The sequence below is a fragment of the Microcebus murinus genome, chromosome 17 (assembly GCF_040939455.1).
Source record: "Microcebus murinus isolate Inina chromosome 17, M.murinus_Inina_mat1.0, whole genome shotgun sequence".
In the NCBI taxonomy this organism is placed as follows: Eukaryota; Metazoa; Chordata; class Mammalia; order Primates; family Cheirogaleidae; genus Microcebus; species Microcebus murinus.
The window spans coordinates 26,068,222-26,086,156 of NC_134120.1; the positions used below are offsets into that span (position 1 = coordinate 26,068,222).

The window sequence follows — 17,935 nt, forward strand, 5'->3', positions numbered from 1 at the left end:
TGGAATGTCCTAACAGTCAATGTGATCCTGTTCTCCAAACATTGCTAATTGTTTGACTCAGGTAGATGGTGTACCTGCCTCCTCTGCACCTGGCTCAGCCCCCAGGCTTGGGAGTGTCCGCTGTGGGGCACAGCTTAGCTGAGGGCTTGGCTTTTGCTTGGGAAAGGGACACAGTGTTCCCAGATCCGCAGAGTGACATCTTCAGGGGTATTTTGGTTTCTGTAGCTTCTAACATGTCTTTGAGAAGCTAGTAACTACTCATATATTTGAAATTTCATCATTCATTTTTTAAATCATAAGTTTAAATAATTCAAAATACATTTTAAAATACAATTGTTGAGGGTTTCTGGATGCTGGTATTATTTTGTTTCTTGACTTAAGTGCTGGTTACAAAGGTGTTTTCATTGATGGGAAATTTGTTGATTAAGTGGCACACATATGATTTGTCTACTTTTCCGGATAAATGTTTTACTTTAATACAATGTAAAAACAAAAAAGCTTGTCCTGGGCTGTCTGAGCCCAGAGCACCTCTGGAGGGCAGGGAGGGAGGCCATACCAGCCTCTTTAAAACCAGATCAGAAATATTAGAGATAAGGTATACGCAAAATACCGTGGAAGTATTGAGGGAGGAAACTTAACTTTGCCTGGCTGATCAGAGAAATACTCAAAATATGCTGGCGATATTTGAACCGGGTATTGAAGGCTGAATAGGAGTGTTTCTGGTGACAAACGGAAGAAAGGGATGACAAGAACAGCACAAAGAACAAAATCAAGGTGCCTTGTGGTCTGAGGCTCAGAAAGCAATCGAATGTGGAAGGGCTTAGTGAGTGTGAGTGTGCATGTGTGTGCGTGTGCGAGTGTGCACGGGGGGAGGGGGTGCTGGTGAGACGTGAGGCTAGAGAGGTGAAACAGCGGGGTCAGGAAGCGCCTTGTCTGTCCAGCTCAGGAGTTGGGCTTCACCCTTCAGGCGGGTGGCAGCCTGAAGGAGGCTAAGCAGGAGGGTCTCCCGCCACCTCCGCCACTCAAGTACCTATGACGGTAAGTGTCTTCGCAGAGTGAGTGATCATAATGCTCACGATAGCACAGTCAATCAGGGAACAAAATTGAAATTATGCCTCTTTAAAAATAAGTAGCATAACCCTAGAGACAGAAAGCCGAGTGAGGGGAAGGCGCGGCCCCTCGTCTCCCACCTGTGCTCATCCGCAGGCTGTCCGACCTGTGGACGGCGCTGCAAGCCACATTCAAGGTCAAGACTGAACATACGGAGGGGATGGAAAGGTTTCTGAGCATATGGATGAAAGACAGTCAGGACTGAACTTAGATTTGTTAAAAATAAAAAATTTTAAATTGTTTCTGTAATTCAAGGTTTCTGGTTTTCTAGCCATGGAAATCATTGCCTGATGGTAGAGTAATGGCCAGGAGCTGGTCAAGGAGCTTTGGCTCTACTGCCTCATTTCACTGCTGAGGAACTACAGAAACAGGTTGACATTAACTCCTTGTTGGGGTGAGAAACCGGCTCAGAGTCAGATTAGACAAATCCCCCAGGGCCTCACAATTAGCGAGTGTTTTTCTTAGCAGCTGTGCACTCCCATGCAACCCAATGTCCTTTAGAGAAGCAAGTGAGGTGGGGGACAGGCCTGAGACTCGGAGGCTGGAAGGCTAGAACTGAGCACCTGGGAAGTGAAAGAACCCGGAGAGCACCTTGCGTGGCTTTTGGAGGTGCTTTGGCGCCCTCCTGTGGCAATTTGAAGGTGTCACGCGCCAAGGAGCGCGGAGGGTGCCGGGGGTTCAGAGATCACATAGGAGGCTGCTACACGGGACGTAAAAGGACACAGAAGCGGGCAAGGCAGGGGAAGGAGGTACAGAAAGAGCCGTCCTGGTGCTAGGTACCCACCAGTCTTGACCTCCCACTTCTCTATGGACAACTGGGCTCTCGCTCTCTTAATTCAAGGAAGAGCATCAAACTATGATGTACACAGGAATTACCGGGGAGCTTGAGGCTGCAGAGTCTGGGCCCCAGCCCCTGAGTTTCTGATTATTAGTTCCGAAGGGGCTCCAGGATCTGCATTTTTAAGCCACACTCAAGTGATTGTGACTCAGGTGGTTCTTGGACCACATTTTCAAAAATCAAAATGGAACAGCAACAATACACTGCTTAAGATTTAGTTTTAAAAAAGCTGATACTTCAGCAGCAAACTAAAAATATGGCTCCTCCATCCAGTTACTAAAAGAAGCCCAGAGGAATTCACAAATTACATTCTTATTTATGCTCTGGCCTGGTTAAAGGTAATAGATACACAAACACACAAACCCCGACTATCCTAAAGTCCTAATTCTCAAAGATCAAGTTAAAACAGTCCAGTAGCATTCAAATCAGCAAGTTTACCCTTGCAAAAGAGTGAATCCAGCACTTGGGCTCTTTGGAAGTGTACTCCTAGAGATGTGAATATGTGGCCACATGCAGAAAAAAAGTCTTCTCGGATAAAGTAAGGATGAGAGAGTCATTAACAGCACACTGCATTAAGGTCTTTGAGAAGACAATGGTAAAGAAAGGTGTTTAACTTTATTTAGCATTACATACCTGGATTTTGTTGGATCGTGTGACTTTTTCTTTTTTGTTTTTGATAGATACTTATTAAGAGCCATGGCTGACTAGTTTTGGAAATACTACCTTAGAGCTACAGGAATGTAAACTAAAGATTTTTCTGGATTCTGAAAACAAACATCCTGTATGTGGAAAAAACTAATCTTTTTGACAAGTAGTGCTGGGACTTCTAGATGTCCACTTGCAGAAGATTGAGAACCCTACCTCACACCATATACACAAATTAACTCAAAATGAATCAAAGACTTAAACATAAGAGCTACAACTAGGAAACTGTTAGAAGAAGAGTTTTTGTGACTTCCCTAGCCTGAGCCCTGGACTCTCAGACACTGTTTCCCTGTCTCTGTGGAAGCCCATCCAACACCTCCTTCTTCCCCAGGTAACAGTCCAAGAACCAGGAGTCAGGCAGGAAGGAAATCCTGTGCTCAGAAATGTGTTTGGTCCCCAGAGTATGTTGTGCCCAAGTAATTATAAGACGAGGTCCCTGACCTTAGAATTCCCCACCTTATTGAGCAAATAAGACCCACCCAGATAACAGGCAATACCAGGCAACATAAAATTAAGTGTTTAATTGTGTTGTATGACCAATATTACATTAAATGTTAAAATTTAACATTTTATGTTAAAATTATACATTTTATGTTACAATTATAGTTAAAATTATGTTAAAATTATATTTTGTAAAGAATATGGAAGCTAATGAGACATTCACACAGGAGGTAAACTGAATTTTTTTGCAGGGGGGGGGAGAAAGGCACAAACCATTTATATGTTCCTCAAGTTATGCTAGACTGTATTTCAACTCTTTCTGCCTCCCTCAGTTCTTCAGATGACCAGGAGAAATCAGGCTTCTCAAGTCACCTGGGATGCCTGTAAAAATGCCGGTTTCTGGCACCCCCTCATCTACTGAACCCAATCTGTAAGGGCAGGGCCCCCAAATCTGCATTTTGAACAAACATGACCTTGCTTAATACACACCTTCTGGAATCAATTCTAGGCTTACAGAGATGCGAAGGCAGGGCGTCAGTAAATATTCAGTCAGTAAATATGTATCAAGCTTTTACCACGTGCAGGGCCTGCAGATGGGAGCAGCCAGAAACACACGATCTGGACCCTCGCAGAGTTTATAGTGTGGTGGGGAAGGTGGTTTACTGAACAAGTCATGGTGTGATGCTGTCTTAGTTCATTTTTGTGTTGCTACAAAGGAATCCCCGAGGCTGGGTAATTTTAAAAGAAAAGAGATCCTTGGAGAACTACAGCCTCAGTATCGCTTGAGAACTTGTCAGAAATGCAAATTCTCAGGCCCTGCCTCTGATCTGCTGAATCAAACTCTGGGAATGAGGCCCAGTGATCTGTGTGAAGTAAGATCTCTGGGTGATTCTCATACACGCTGGAGTTGAACTACTAACCTACCATCCACCTGCCTCACCTGAGACCATTACATGGTTAGAAGGTCCAAACCACAGAGGCTCTGTAAGGTAAGGATGGTTGCAAAAGACTCTTTGCAGAGACTTGAAGTTACTGCCCACAAAACAATGAGATGCTTAGGGTTAGATAGCGTGCACCATTCTAAAAAGTTCTTTCCCTGAACGCTGTGTAGGTTTTGGAGGCAAGTCAGCTTGTCTGCCCAGGATTCTGTGTGTCTGCTGTAAGTATATTGTTGTGTGTGAAATAGATTTCAAGTTCCAGCCTGTATGAGTGAATGGACTCTGTAGAAGGAAAGAGAGTGGGCCTGGGAGGGTGATTCAATTACTAAATTCACTATTTCTTGGGGTTATTATATGCCACCAATGGGCTAGTTCTATGAAGGAAAGAGTCAAAGAACAAAAACAACTGCGTACGTGCGTGTGCACGTATATATATGCATACATATATGTATGTAGCATACACTCTGCCCCCCATATTTTAAATTTCTTTCTGGAAATTCAGTTAATTGCATGCCTTAGTCCCTGGCATATCTTCACTGTCCATGTGAGGCCCCTCTCTGGGATGTATGAAAGTATGTGTGTCCTTTTATTTTCATATCCCACTCTCTTTTCCCTCTCACATTCAAATGTACCTTTTTAGTTTGTATCTGTGCTTGCAAAACATGTATTGTTCTACGTGCATGCCCAGACCTGTGGAGTTTGCTGATTTCTGTGGTGTAAATATTCCCACCATGGCCTATCCGAAGCTATCAATGTGATGTCACCGAGTGGCGTTGGGAGAGATGCATTCACCTGCAGAGTTGACTGGCGGGAGCCGGTGGAGCTGGCTGCAGCCCTCCATTGTTGGTGCTGATTGAAGTTCTGGACTACACCGGCCACTCTGGTGTCCTGTCGACATCGTATGTTTTCATAGGTTGAATTTTTTTTTACCCCATCTATTTCCACCTTGCTTGGTATCCTGGGCCAGCTTGGCTTGTTTTATAGGCAAGGATATTGGAATACTTAGAACAGCTGAAGGGTTTTATTAGTGGTCAATAACCAGAACAGCATGCACGTGGAGGGTTTCCTGCTCTTAATAAAACCAGATTATAACACTTTGGTGGAAAATGCATGAAAACTGGTACTTTAATAGTTCTATGTCATCACTTGGAGGTTCTGGGGCAGCTGAGTGAGCTGTGAGCATAAACAGCCTCCTGGTGAAATTCCTGGATGCCTAATCCTCAGAGAGCAGTAATTCCACGCTCATTAAAATATAGCCTGAGGCCTTCTTGACCTCAAGGTGTGATCACAAACTCAGAGGTAGCCTCTGGAGTGTGACTCGTTCCCCTTCCCTACGTGGAGGATTTGTTTCCATGGAGAAGGGCTCCATTTTCCTGCGGAAGTCATAATGGGCTAGACATGATCTGGAAGAGAAATATGCAGCCCAGCGCTCCTGGGCTGGGAAAAGATGGCTGGGATCTCGGGGTAGGCAGCGGACAAAGGATAAATGTAGAAACCAGCTTTTTATAAGGGGTGGATTTAGTGAAATGTAATTCTTTCCTTAAAGCTGGGTTTATAGAGGGCCTGTCCCCTTCCCGTCCCCTCCCCATTCCCCCTAAGGTCCTTACCCCCTTGTGCTACACTGGAAACCTTTGTGTGGGGGAGGGGAAGGTCCCACTATGGCCTTATAAGGGGTTCATCTTCCTCCTTTGAGGAAAGGGGGGGGAGGAGCCTGTGTCAGGTGGAGTCCCACAGAGGCATTTTGTGGTCTGAGACGTCAATGCCATGAGCAGAGCCACCAAATAACAAGATTTACTGGCCATTCGAGAGTGGCTTGATGTATAGTTTGGGGGCACAAAAATTGAAATGGGTTATTACAAATCTGTGCTTCAACTCCAACAGAAAACCATATCCATGGTCATTGCCACACAACTTTATCCCTAAACACCTCAAACCCTCTTCTGATAGTTTTTAATCCATCCTCATCTCTTTTCAGACACACAATTGACCATGGGAAACCCCCCATGTGAGAAATGTGTGAACCTGCAGGTGAGCCCAAGTTTAAGAAAACCCTGATACCAACTTGCAGACTTCGTTTAATGATCATGAGTATTGCAAAAAGACACATTTGTTTACAATATGATTTGAGTGTTGATAAAGATCAATTTTCACCGTATGATATTTCCAGAAATATTTGTAATGTAAAGGAAGGCACATTGGCGCTTTCAGTGAATTTAGACTCCTAACCCCAAGTCCCGAAAGCATCAGCCCATGACCTAAGAATAAACCTCCATAGAACGTTAACAGTTTCCTGCCTCTGCTCCGGTAACACTTCCATCTTTTACTTAACTCAAAGTAATTACCTGTTGGTCATGCTGATGTCATCAGATTATAGGAGAGAGAGAACAATCAACACTTCAGAGGTGGAAAGGACTCTTGAGTCCCTCCCTGTCATGAAACTGATTAAGACATCAAGGTGGAAAGCAGAGAAGAACTTGCCCGAGATGGTAGAAGCTCATTTATGGCACAGCTGGGGTGGAACCCATCCTCTTGCCTTCCAGTCTAATAAACTATGAGTATAGAGTCTAAACTAACCATATTTTGGATAAGTGGGCATCTCAGAACAGAGAGCTTCCTGAATGGTGACTACGTACACATTTCCTAGTGTTGGAGGGGAGAGTCACAGAATAGACAAAAGGGAAGGTGAAGGCCACTGTCTGGGACCCTGGACGGCTGAAGGCTGGGTTTACAGTGGTGTGTTTTGGAAAGGGAGACTTAGGAGACATCGTAGGCCTGGTACTTTGTTATGGTCGATGCCCTTCTGTTTCTCTCCTGGGACAGGTAGTAGAGACGGTTGGCCTCCGGGTAGGTGACTTTGCTGAGCGGGAGCTTGTAGATGGCGGGGTTGTTGGTCGTCAGGAGCAGGAAGGTGAGTGCGGAGAGGCAGAAGGGCCAGGTGCAGGTTGGTAATCCAAACTGGGGGAGGGGAACACAAGAGAAGCCTTGGTTACATCAGATGCTCGTGCTTGTTTAATCAGCCCTTATCAATCACCTGCCTCCCTGGGTGCAGGAGGGGATGCGTTGTGGACATTGATGAAGATACTTAATTGATGACCAATATAAATAAAAGCATGCTAGGGTCTCAGTCTGTATTATAACGGGTGAGTACACACTTCAAAATGCAGCCATTGGAACCCTAATTAATATGCCTTACATAGAAGTTAATATGCCTTATATAGAAGTCATAAAGGTATAATAATACGCCTTTTGTAGAGGGCGTGTTTTGTCTTGAGGTGTCTGGCGAGGCTGTACTTCTAACTCTAGGAACTATGGCCATCCCATGCCTTCTCCCCTCAGGCCCTGCTGGAGGACTGTCTTTGTTTTTATTTTATTTTTTTTAATTTCTTTATTTTTTTTCTATTTTTAGTTGGCCAATTATTTTTTTTCTATTTTTAGTAGAGATGGGGTCTAGCTCTTGCTCAGGCTGGTCTCGAACTCCTGAGCTCAAACAATCCACCCGCCTCTGCCTCCCAGAGTGCTAGGATCACAGGCGTGAGCCACTGCGCCCGGCCCATTTTGGCAGCCATTTTGTAGCTCACGACCATTTTCTCTTTGGTCATACCTGATTGGACCAGAGATCAGCACCTGACTCAAACACAGCTTCCCATAGGCAGGTGACCTGGGCCAGTAGAATCCCTCTTTAGAGAATTTGAACTAAGAGGCACAGAGACTGTGTCTGTAGGACTCTTGAACTGAAAGGACTGGAGAACAAACCAGGGATGGGTGACCATTTGGGTCTGTGTGCAGCAGAAGAAACCCTTCGCTGAGAGACACCAGGAAAGTGAACAGATGTATACAGAGAGGCAAAGGCGTGATGTCCTCAGCCCAGGAAGCTGGAGCTGGAGCGTAGCTGCCTATCTTCTCAAGGGCTCTCCCATCCCCAGCTCCATTTTTCGTGGTGTTGACCTGTTTTTTATTCCTTGAGATGCTCTGAGGTATTTTAATACTCCTCCCCATTCTCCATTGGAGATAGCTTGAGTGGATAGTTCGCTCACAATGAATTCAGTTATGAGGCAGATCAAATTGTGCCCCCTCTTCTTAAAACATCATTTTATCATAAGCAGTAAAAACCTCATGTAAAACCGTGGGAGTGACAATGCCAGTCACGTATGTGTCCAGAGATGGCGCTGTTGGGTGGGTCTCGGGGGAAGAACAACAACAGCCTGGTACCAGAACTGAGGCTGTGAGGGGTGTCCATGAGTGAAAAATTCCACTCGACAAGGCTTTCCAAAGCCCTGCTAAGGATGGCACAGGTGTGTGGGAAGCACCCTTGGGAGTCCCACAGTGAGAAGAATGTGGGTCTGGAGTTCCGCAGGCCCAGATCCTAATCTCAGCTCTGACCACCTTGGTATGGTCATTTAATCTCTCTGAGACCTGTTTCCTCAATAGTAAAATACTGATAATAATACCTACTCAGAGTTGGTACCTAGTACATGCTAAGCACTCAATAAATGGTCCTCACTACATGGTCATTACTGCCAAACAGATGGTGGCATTGTTGAAGACATGGGGCTGGTACCTTGCCCCAGAAAGGCCCATGACACAAGTTTATTGGATGGACGACTGGGTGAACGATTGGGTGGATTGGGTGCAGGAAGAGAGGGTGAAGGCTGGAGCAGACAGGAGCCTCAGAGGCCGTACTGCATGCTCTTGTCACCTCTCGGTGTTTCTGATGGCCAGCCCTTCAGCCCACCTCTACTATGCCCTGTCAGGGAGGCTCACGACCTTAGGGTTTCCTTCATCCAGTATTACTTGAGCACCTACTATGTGCTGGGCACTGTAACAGATGCTAGAGATAAAGATAAGAATTACAGGGCCCCTGATCTGAGGGAGAACATGGGCTCAAAATGGAAGAGACCAATGAGTACCAGACTTGTCACAAAATATTATGCCAAGTGCTTAGCGGAGCTGTGTATAAATGCAAGGGGGCCCAGAAGAGGGACTTGGTCCACTGGGGGAGACAGGATAGTACTAGGGAAGGCTAATTATACTGCTTAGAAAATATCTTCCTATGTTAAGTCCAAAGGATCCCTTTTCACTAGAGGTGCGGGAGGGATTTAGACAGGCGTGAGTAGAACTCATATCTCATCCCCACGTGGGATGTGCCCTTGTACCCTTATCTAAGAGGGGGAGGCATTGACTGCAAGCTGAGCCCTGAGCACTCTGCGCTGTGCCTGGGGCTGGCCCCATGGCTCTACCTGGCCTCACATGTCACTGTTCGCTGGGGCCCAGACGAGGCAGGGTTCTCAGACTGCTGCTCATGCCTGCATGTCCCCAGCTTTAGCTTCTCTGACTCAGCTGGGGCTTGACACCCTCCTTCCCACCTGAAGCCTTTGCTAGTGGTGCCACGACCTCCATCCAACATCCCATTTGCTATGGGAGACACAAAGATATACACTGGCTCACTAGCTAGTTGGGCATACACACAAAGTAAATAACAAAGATTTAAAAATAGTTTCAGAGGATGATACAATAGAAAGGAGTTTGATTTACAAGATCATGCTCTTCAAACTGTCCTTCTATAAGAAGCTCCTGGCCCACCCACAAGCGGATTTGATTGACCAAGAGTTGATGTTGAAGCTTTTGAGACCTATTTTGTCTAGCAGGTGCAGAGGTGAGTAATGTGATTGAAAACAAGGGAGATGAACCGGGGTAGGGTTCCTGGAGGAGGGGTTTTGAGCAGGGTTTGGGAAACGGAGAGGACACCAGGAAGGGAGTTGTGGGCACACTGTCGGCCCACGTTGACTCACCACAGATAACACGTTAGCCAGGGCAGCACCCAGGTAGGCCGCAAACAGTGCTGGAAAAAGAACCAACGAGAAACAGACCAGTAACTATATAACAATGCCTCAAGCTTGGTCTACATATTCTTTCCCTACATGTTTTATGCCATGAATGTTATCTCTCAGATTAAAAAAAAAATCGAGTTGTATTTCCATTTCTTGGCAGCTTTAAAAATGTTAAATTCCATGCAAATGCCAGCCCAGTGAAGACAGCAGATGAACTTTGTTAAAAGGGGCCAGGATTTAGCTGTTATGGTCCTCTTGGGTCTCACCACCTTGCATGGCAGTAAAGGAACATTTAACAGCATAAACCATAAATGAAAATTTTACTATACGGCAAAGGCAAGCGTATCCCCAGAACTCCCTACTGGAATATTTCATCTCAGGTTATTAACATAATACGGGTTTCTAGGGAGGAGCAGCATTCCGTAAGGTTGAGGAAGACCAAACGTGCCCACTGCCTTGTCTTCTAGGCTCTGGGGAGGGCACGGCCAGGCTGGCAGCTGGGAAGAGCCATGTGCCGGCAAAGGGGAGAGGCTGTTAAAATGGGCCAGCATGATTGGCCTTTGCTTCTGACCCCATCTCCATCGTGCCCAGGGTATTCACAACAGCTGGCCTTTATCAGAGAATCCCTGTGTGCCCAGCTAGTGGCAATACAGACCACACCCTCTTGCCTTCCCACAACGTGAGCTCTGTTACCGTCTTCATTTCACAAAGGAGAAAACCGAGGCTCAGAGAGGTTAAATGACTGTTTTGCCTGTCTTTCAACTGGAGAAGTCCCTACTGTTTTAGAGGTGGCGGTTCAAGATGGAAGAGTAGGCGAGATTAAAGACTGAGTTATATGAAGCGGGGTCTGGGGGCGTCAGCAGGTTTCACGGGTCACACCCGACAGCTTATTTCTCTGATCCTGACAACACTCTGAATTGGGCACGGTTAATATCGGGCACTGGGAGTTCAGGTGACTTGCCCAGGATTTCATGGCTAACTGCCTAAGAGTGCACACCTGGCTCCAGGAGTGTACTCTTAGGCAGCTTCTCAGATCTGAGGTTGGAGAAGAGGGGCAGATGGGGGTGGGTGCAATCCAAGCACCACAAGGCCCCAGAAGGCAGGGAGCTATAAGGCCGGAGTGGACTCTGGGCCCAGCCTACAAACAGTGGGAGACACGGACTCCACCCACCTTCCCTGGGACCCACAGCCAAAGGATTTGTTCTCACTGTCCCCTTCCCCACTGTTATTTTATCGGCTTTGGTCTGTGACTGGCAGGAAAATCATCTGAAAACCTTGCGTGCGTGTATGTGGTCATAGGGCCTGCAGCGTGGGGAGAGGGTAGGGAGGACAGAAGGACAGGAAGGAGCCTGTCTCCAGTTGGAGGGGCAACCGCCTGTCCCAGAGGATGTGCAGGGCATGCTGTGGGGGGAGGGGTCTTCCAGACCAGACGCCAGGCTACTTGGCCTGTCTTGTCCATCGCTGGACAGAAAAAAGACCTAACTATTCTGGGCCTGGAGTTTGTCACCTAGTGCTGACGTCAGGAAACAATGTGGTACCCTACAAGGAGCACAGACTTTCCATAGTTGGGCAAACCTGACTTTGGACAATTTATTTAGCTTCCTTTAGCCTCAATTCTCCATCTGTGAAATGGGGGTAGTAGTGGCATCCACACACTTTACAGCAGTGTAGTGAGGATTAAATGAGATGATCCATACCAAGATTCATAACCATGGTGACACTGTTGATTTTGGATGGGGTAATTCTCAGTTGTGCTTAGATGTTCAACAGCACACCTGGCCTCTACCTGCTAGATGCCCTCTAGTAGCACTCTCCCCTCTTCCCCTTGGGTATGACATGCAGAAATGTCATGGGACACTGCCAAATGTCCCCAGGGAAGGGGGAAATCACCTTTGGTTGAGGACCATCAGGGTAACATCTGACATAAGTTGGACATTTTAAACTTCTTTGTTATAGAATGTGGCTATTCCTTAGTGAATCAGCAGAAATTGGAGGTGGCTGCCAGGGATACTCTGCAATGCCATGTCCGGGCTGGTGTCCCAGATGTCTTTGGCCTCTGAGACTCTGGACAGAATCACAATTGTAGGCCCTCCATGCAGCCACCCATGCCCTCCCTCAGCCTCCCTGCGCTGACCCTGCCTGGAGTTTGTGGACCACCGAGAGAGCGTGGAGCAGGCACAGTAGTCTCTGCCCTGAATGCTTCAAAAATCTTCAGGACCCCTGGACTTCTCATTTATAATGTTCATATTTTTTAAAAAATAGAATTAAGGCCCAAACCGATTTAATAATATAAATGATTACTGATTTTAAAGATTATCTGTGAACGCTTAGAATTTTTGTCATTGGATCTTTTTATGGAAGGAAGTAACTAGGCATGGGTCTAGTTTCAGGCCATGGAAAAAATGCTGGCCCGTTAAAAAAATCAAAGTTGATTTCAACTAAAATATTCACCATGACGTTTATTCACGCACCTGGAAAGTAGCATTGATAGGAGACAACCCATGAACAACCCGACCCCCGCCACCTGACACTGTGTATTCAGTGAAAACAGTTTTCCATGCATTCATCACTGAATAGCCATTGCAGACAGTTTTAAACAAAAACCCTTTCATAATGCAAACAGTTCCCGCCATTTATGTTTGTGGGAGCAGCAGGATTCTCCCAGGGTGACTTTTTATTGCAGGCGTGGGTTGAGGTCGGAAGGGAATACCTACCGCAGGTGATGGCGAGCAGGTGCGTCTGCCAGGTGAGGACGTAGAACATGCCCCCGATGGCAATGCAGGCGAGCGTGCTGTTGAAGCCACACAGGCCGAAGTAGATGCTGTCAAAGGGCGTCGCGATGGTGAGCGCTGCAGCAGAAGGCAGGCGTCAGCGTTGGGTCTGGGGCTCTCGCACGCTCACCTGCCCACCCCGAAACCCGCCGCAGTCCTCGAAGCCCAGAACCAGCTATCCTCTTAAGTACTTATACAGAAAGGACTTCTGATTCTATTCACTGAAAAACATTTACAGGGAACGAATGGCCACAGAGCCCTGTGAAGATGAGCAGCTGAGCTGGTACGGGTTGAAGAGACTTTTTGAGTAAGGACTCTGAATTCTCATTGGAACAGTCCACAGAATATCCTTCTCCAGCCAAGAAAGACCCCTCCTCCTTCACTGATACCTTAATGTTCTCTACTGGAGAACAAATCTTTCTCCATTGTCATTGGAGGTGACTTAAAAGGTGACTTAGAATATACATGTGCCTGGAAGAAACCTCTCCCAAACTTTAAATTTATACTAAAGTGTAAATGACTAATACCAAAGCCTTTTGTGAGGACAGTTTTTGCCCAGGGAAGCGTGGGGGAGCTAGTACCAAAAGTGGAGGAAAAGGGTAAAACAGAAGGAAGAAAAGTTTACAGGAATCAGCAAGTGGAGCGTTGAAGACATATGTCACCATTTTCTTTGGAGCTAGTCGCAGGCACTAACATCCTCATGACCCATTAACGGGGAAGTGACAACACAGACCTGCTAACATCCCCATGGTGGATCCAATGGCTGCATGCAAGCAAATAAGAGGCGAAGAGATGAACAGAGCGATGAGGAAAATGCCTCCGGTCCAGGGGTTATCGCAGCCGTACACTTGTCCGATTCCAACAGGGATGGCTCTCAAAAGCTGCAGTAGGTACAACAGGATCACAGGCTTATTGTGGAGACAATACAGACAGCTTGAACCTTGGCTGCAAAAGATTGAACACCAAACTCGCTACACTAATGTTTTGCAACAGGTTTCCAAGATATTCCTACTCAAATAGGTTAACTCTAAAAAGAACAAAGCCATCTTAATTTAAATTATATTATCTTGATCTTGAGTTCTTAGAACACCAACAGGTTAGGATGTTGAGTTTCCTTTATTCAGAAACACGAGTGTGAGGCATTTATCCCCCAGGGAAGAGAAACGGAAGACCTTTCAAATTAGGGTGTCATTCACTAGAAAGGTAATATCTGTCTGATCGAAGTTGGGGTTTAGAAACCTTCTTGTATTTTTTTTTTTAAGCTGAAAAGATGATCAGAAGGCTAAATGTTAGATAAAAACCGATCCTTTCTGTCCCCAAGAGTGACACGTCTGGGGCGTGGTGGCATTAGTCCTGCAGTCTGGGTGAGTGGTGGGACTAGCATCTGCAGAAGGGCCTGGAGAAGGTAGCACCGTCCCGCGCCTGCTTTTCTAATGACGCACCCGCGGGACACCCTGCTGGACTCCACCCTCCATGTGTCACAGGGGCTGCTGGGGCCTGCGTGTGAATGAAAGGCACTTGACAAAGTCTGGCGCCGTGTGGGCCCTGGCATAGGTGCCCTGGCATTTGGGAAAAGGATCCTAGAAACGCAGGCTTCCCTAGCAGCAGGGACTGGGTCCTGCATCATCTTGGAGGGTTTGGCCAAAGGCCCTTAAACGAGGAAGGTGCCCAAGGGAGGAGGCTCCGGGCCACGTGCACGTGCTGGCTGGGGGTGCCTTGCCCTTGGGTAGGAAGCCGAGGAGAGGTGGCGTTCTGGGGGGAGTTTGTGCACATGTTACCCAAGGCAGCTCTCTCAGCCCAGGTCTTTTGAGAGGACTCTGCCCCCGGGGGGTGGCAGGGGAAGGAGGCCAGGCCCTCACGCCACAGGCCACAGACACAGGACGGGGCCTTAGCAGGCCCTTTGGGCTCGGTCTCCTGTCACCCACAACAGAGAACAGAACGAGGCCTCCGGCCTTGCCCTGCAGGGGAAAGGGGACAGGTGAGAGTGTGACAGAGTGCCAGCAGCCAGTCACACCCTCCAGGTGTGTGCCTCAAATTGCTGGGCATTTTCGACCCTTTCTCTGACGTTCATCACTGATTTCCCAGAAACTCGAGCCTTTAATTATACCTGTCAAAAAGACAAAACTTACAAATCATTATCATATTCCATTCAGTTGGCCAAGAAGTTATCACTGAAAGAACAGGCACCAAAAATGGAGTTTTCTTTCCTGGAACTTTGCAGGGGGACTTTGGTGGGGTGGGTGGGGTGAGGGTGGGCGGGGAGAGATGTCTAAAGTATTTGTATACGATTATCCAATTGTTTTTTTTAAATTCCCAAATATCTTTCCAATTGAAAACATGGCACGGAGAATGCAGTATCTCAAGCTTGCGTTTTCTAACACCATCTCCCCCAGCATGCTACTTAGAGCAATTTTGTCTCGAAAAGGTATCAATTGCGTAAACACACCAGGGATTGGAAGCCTAAAGAGCTAAATTGCCAACACAGCAATTCTCTCGACCTGGCCTGGGAAGGTCCCCACCCACACACAGCAATCAACCAAGGTGGGGCTGACACAAACGTTTCTCTTCCTAAATAATGATGCTTCTTAGTGCAAATGCAGGGATCTTTCCGTGCTGATGCCTACTATGGAATGCCAAGAGAAGCGAGGCATTGGTATTTCTGAGAAAGTTCCTTCAACAAGCCCGAGTGGCTTTGTGGTCGGAAGACGAATTGCTAATAATGAAGTTTCAGAGCCAGCGCCAGACCGTGGGGCCCTTTGGCAATACAGAAAGTAGGAGGGCCCTGGCGAAAATGCGCCTGATTAGGTAAAGCAACAAATAGGCACGTTTCTCTGTGCTGACTTTATGCCAGGAGTGTAGCTTCTTACTCATGATCTTGACGGACCTCCAGAGGTCAGCATTATTATGTACAGAACACTTGTAAAGAACTTTAAGAGCTCTGTTGTGTATGTTTGCTAATGGAGGAACACCTGTGCTTTAAAATGGAGACAAGCCTCAAAGAGGTAGGAACAGTGACTTCGCAAGCCAATAAATAAATGGTAGCATGACGTGTCCGTCTTTAAAGATTCAGTGTGATCGAATGAAAGAAAATACACAGTGTAAGCCTGTGGGCTAAATGCATTAAAACTAAAGCAACAAAAAGGCTTTTGAAAAATGGAAAAAGACAAAGAACCTGGGCCTGGAATTCTAGATTTGACTTTGCCCCTCCCTAATTCACTGTGTGACCTCAGGTGGGTCTCTTAACCTAGGCCCAGGTTCGTCCTCTGTGCCACCACAGCATGGGACCGAAATAGCCTTTCTAGCTGTCAGAATGAGAAAGGAGGGTAGAATGCCTTGCACTGTGTACTTGTTAATATTATTACTCGTGGACGTTTCTGGTATGCACAATAACCGATGCCACTTTAATGTCTAGTTTGGACAGACACTGCCCGTTCTCCTCCCAGGATACCTACCAAGGGCACCTGGACCTCCGCCCAGGTGATGTTGGGCACCGAGGACGCGGGCTGCAGCAGGGTCGTGGGGAAGAAGAGGTTGTAGTGGCCTGTGGCCGCCAGGTACAGGGTCACGGCGATGTTGAAGGGCAGCGTGAAGACTGGGAGGTCCCACTTGCTGAAGATGGTACCCAGGGCGCTGGACAGGACGGGGCTGATGGCAGAAGCACGGGAGACGCCGGTCAGGAGGCTGCCTGGCCCTGACACTAGACTGTGCAGCAGTGGGGGCTCCCTGCACCTTCCCAGAGAAAAGCATCCTCCCTCCTCCTCCCTGCACCGGGCACGGGGACAGGGCAGGATGTCCAGACTCGACTTCAGAAGGAGGGCGTCTGGGAGAAGTTTTAAGGCAGGGAGTCCCAGAACTTCCTTGAGGTGTCGTACAGCTGCATGCCCAGGCATGAGGAGAGAGGGCAGTTGTGGGAGCAGAGGGTATGGAATCACATTCATTCATTCATTCAACAAACGCTTGTTGAATGACCAAGAGCCGCTAGCCTTGTGGCCAGAGTGCGCTGCATTTTCCGGACAGGAGGGAGGAGCCAGTGCCCTGAGGGCTCTGCCCGTGCTGGGCCTTTAGCCTACTCTAGGGATGTGGTACGGGCCGGGTCTGGAGTCCCAAGGATGGGTAAAATACGGGGAAGTGGGAGGAATGAGAAGATTTCTAGAAACTACAAGACCCTGCAGTGCATCTCTTAACCTCAGTTTCTTGCTCTGTGCTCTGGCAGGGGGCGAGACCAACAACTCTTTTAGCTCTTAAGAAAAAAAAAAAAAAAAAGTAAAGGGTGGTAGCTAATGGGACATTGTATACAGGTGACCTGGCATAGTCTGTCACTGTGCGACCTTAGTGATGGCAAGCTAAGTAAATGCTGCTTTAACATTGAGCTCGGACAGTCTGTCACAGGGTTGGGATAGAAAGGCTGGTGGCCCCCGATCTGAACCCACAAGCTCAAAAGCAAACTCACCAGGACATGGACATGACGATGACGGGGAGCAACAGCCACCAGTAATAGTCGCCCTTGTCCGAGAACACAGCCATGAGCAGCCCCACCAGCACCCCGTTGTAGCCGTGAAGTCCTGCCGCGATGGCTGACCTGGGGGCAAGGGGGCGGGCGGAGTGTGGATTTCCCCAGGGCTTTTTAAGTTTTTCTTCCAAGTCAAGACTTTTCTCACCTGGGGCCCAGCCACACACACCTTTAACCAGACCATCCTTCTGGGAGAGGGGAGGGAAAACATGAACCCTATGAACCCTTTGTATTTCCCTACACAATGTGTCCTCACTATGAGAAAATAACCAGGGAATAGTCGCTTTTAGTTATCAGCGTCCTTATTCTGAAGGGATTTTGAGCTGGGAGGAGGGAGGATGGCCCCCGCAGGGAGCGACCTCTTGGCCTCGTGCTGGGACCCTGAGCCCCCGGGACTTACCTGTCCTGACTGAGGATGAGGGCTGCCAAGGTGGACATGACGGTGCCCAGGCAGCCAGAGATGGCCCACCAGGGGTTCTGGACAAAGAGGCCGAGCACAATGAGGGTGCCGCTGAGCGGGTTGTTCACAAACATCACCTGGGACATGCCCCGGAGGACCCAGTCAATAAACTGGAACACGGGGGACTTGTCTGCAATGGAAGCAGGGCGGGAAGTCAGCACGTGCTCAGCGTGGGGCAGGGGGAGGGTGCGAGGGAATCTGGGTGTCCGAAGTGTGTGTGCAGGGAGCCAGCCACTGCTGCCTCCTGCCACCGAAGACGGTAAAGAACCCTCCAGGAGAGCATCTGACAGCCCAGAAAACTCCTGACATCCCCTGCCAGCCAGATGTGGTCATT

At 47.8% G+C, this 17,935-nt stretch overlaps 1 protein-coding gene across 1 annotated transcript in view; it reads right to left on the bottom strand.

Moving 5' to 3' along the window:
* Positions 1 to 5,646: 5,646 nt before the first annotated feature.
* Positions 5,647 to 17,935, bottom strand: part of SLC14A2 (solute carrier family 14 member 2) — a 42,864-nt gene continuing 30,575 nt past the window's right edge. Inside the window, exons 13-19 of the mRNA XM_012790307.2 lie at positions 17,542 to 17,731; positions 17,082 to 17,210; positions 16,084 to 16,276; positions 13,365 to 13,512; positions 12,575 to 12,709; positions 9,822 to 9,871; positions 5,647 to 6,987 (exon numbers count right to left, since the gene is read on the bottom strand). Coding sequence (XP_012645761.2) covers positions 6,787 to 6,987; positions 9,822 to 9,871; positions 12,575 to 12,709; positions 13,365 to 13,512; positions 16,084 to 16,276; positions 17,082 to 17,210; positions 17,542 to 17,731 — 1,046 coding nt within the window. The 3' untranslated portion in view covers positions 5,647 to 6,786. The remainder of the gene's footprint in view (positions 6,988 to 9,821; positions 9,872 to 12,574; positions 12,710 to 13,364; positions 13,513 to 16,083; positions 16,277 to 17,081; positions 17,211 to 17,541; positions 17,732 to 17,935) is intronic.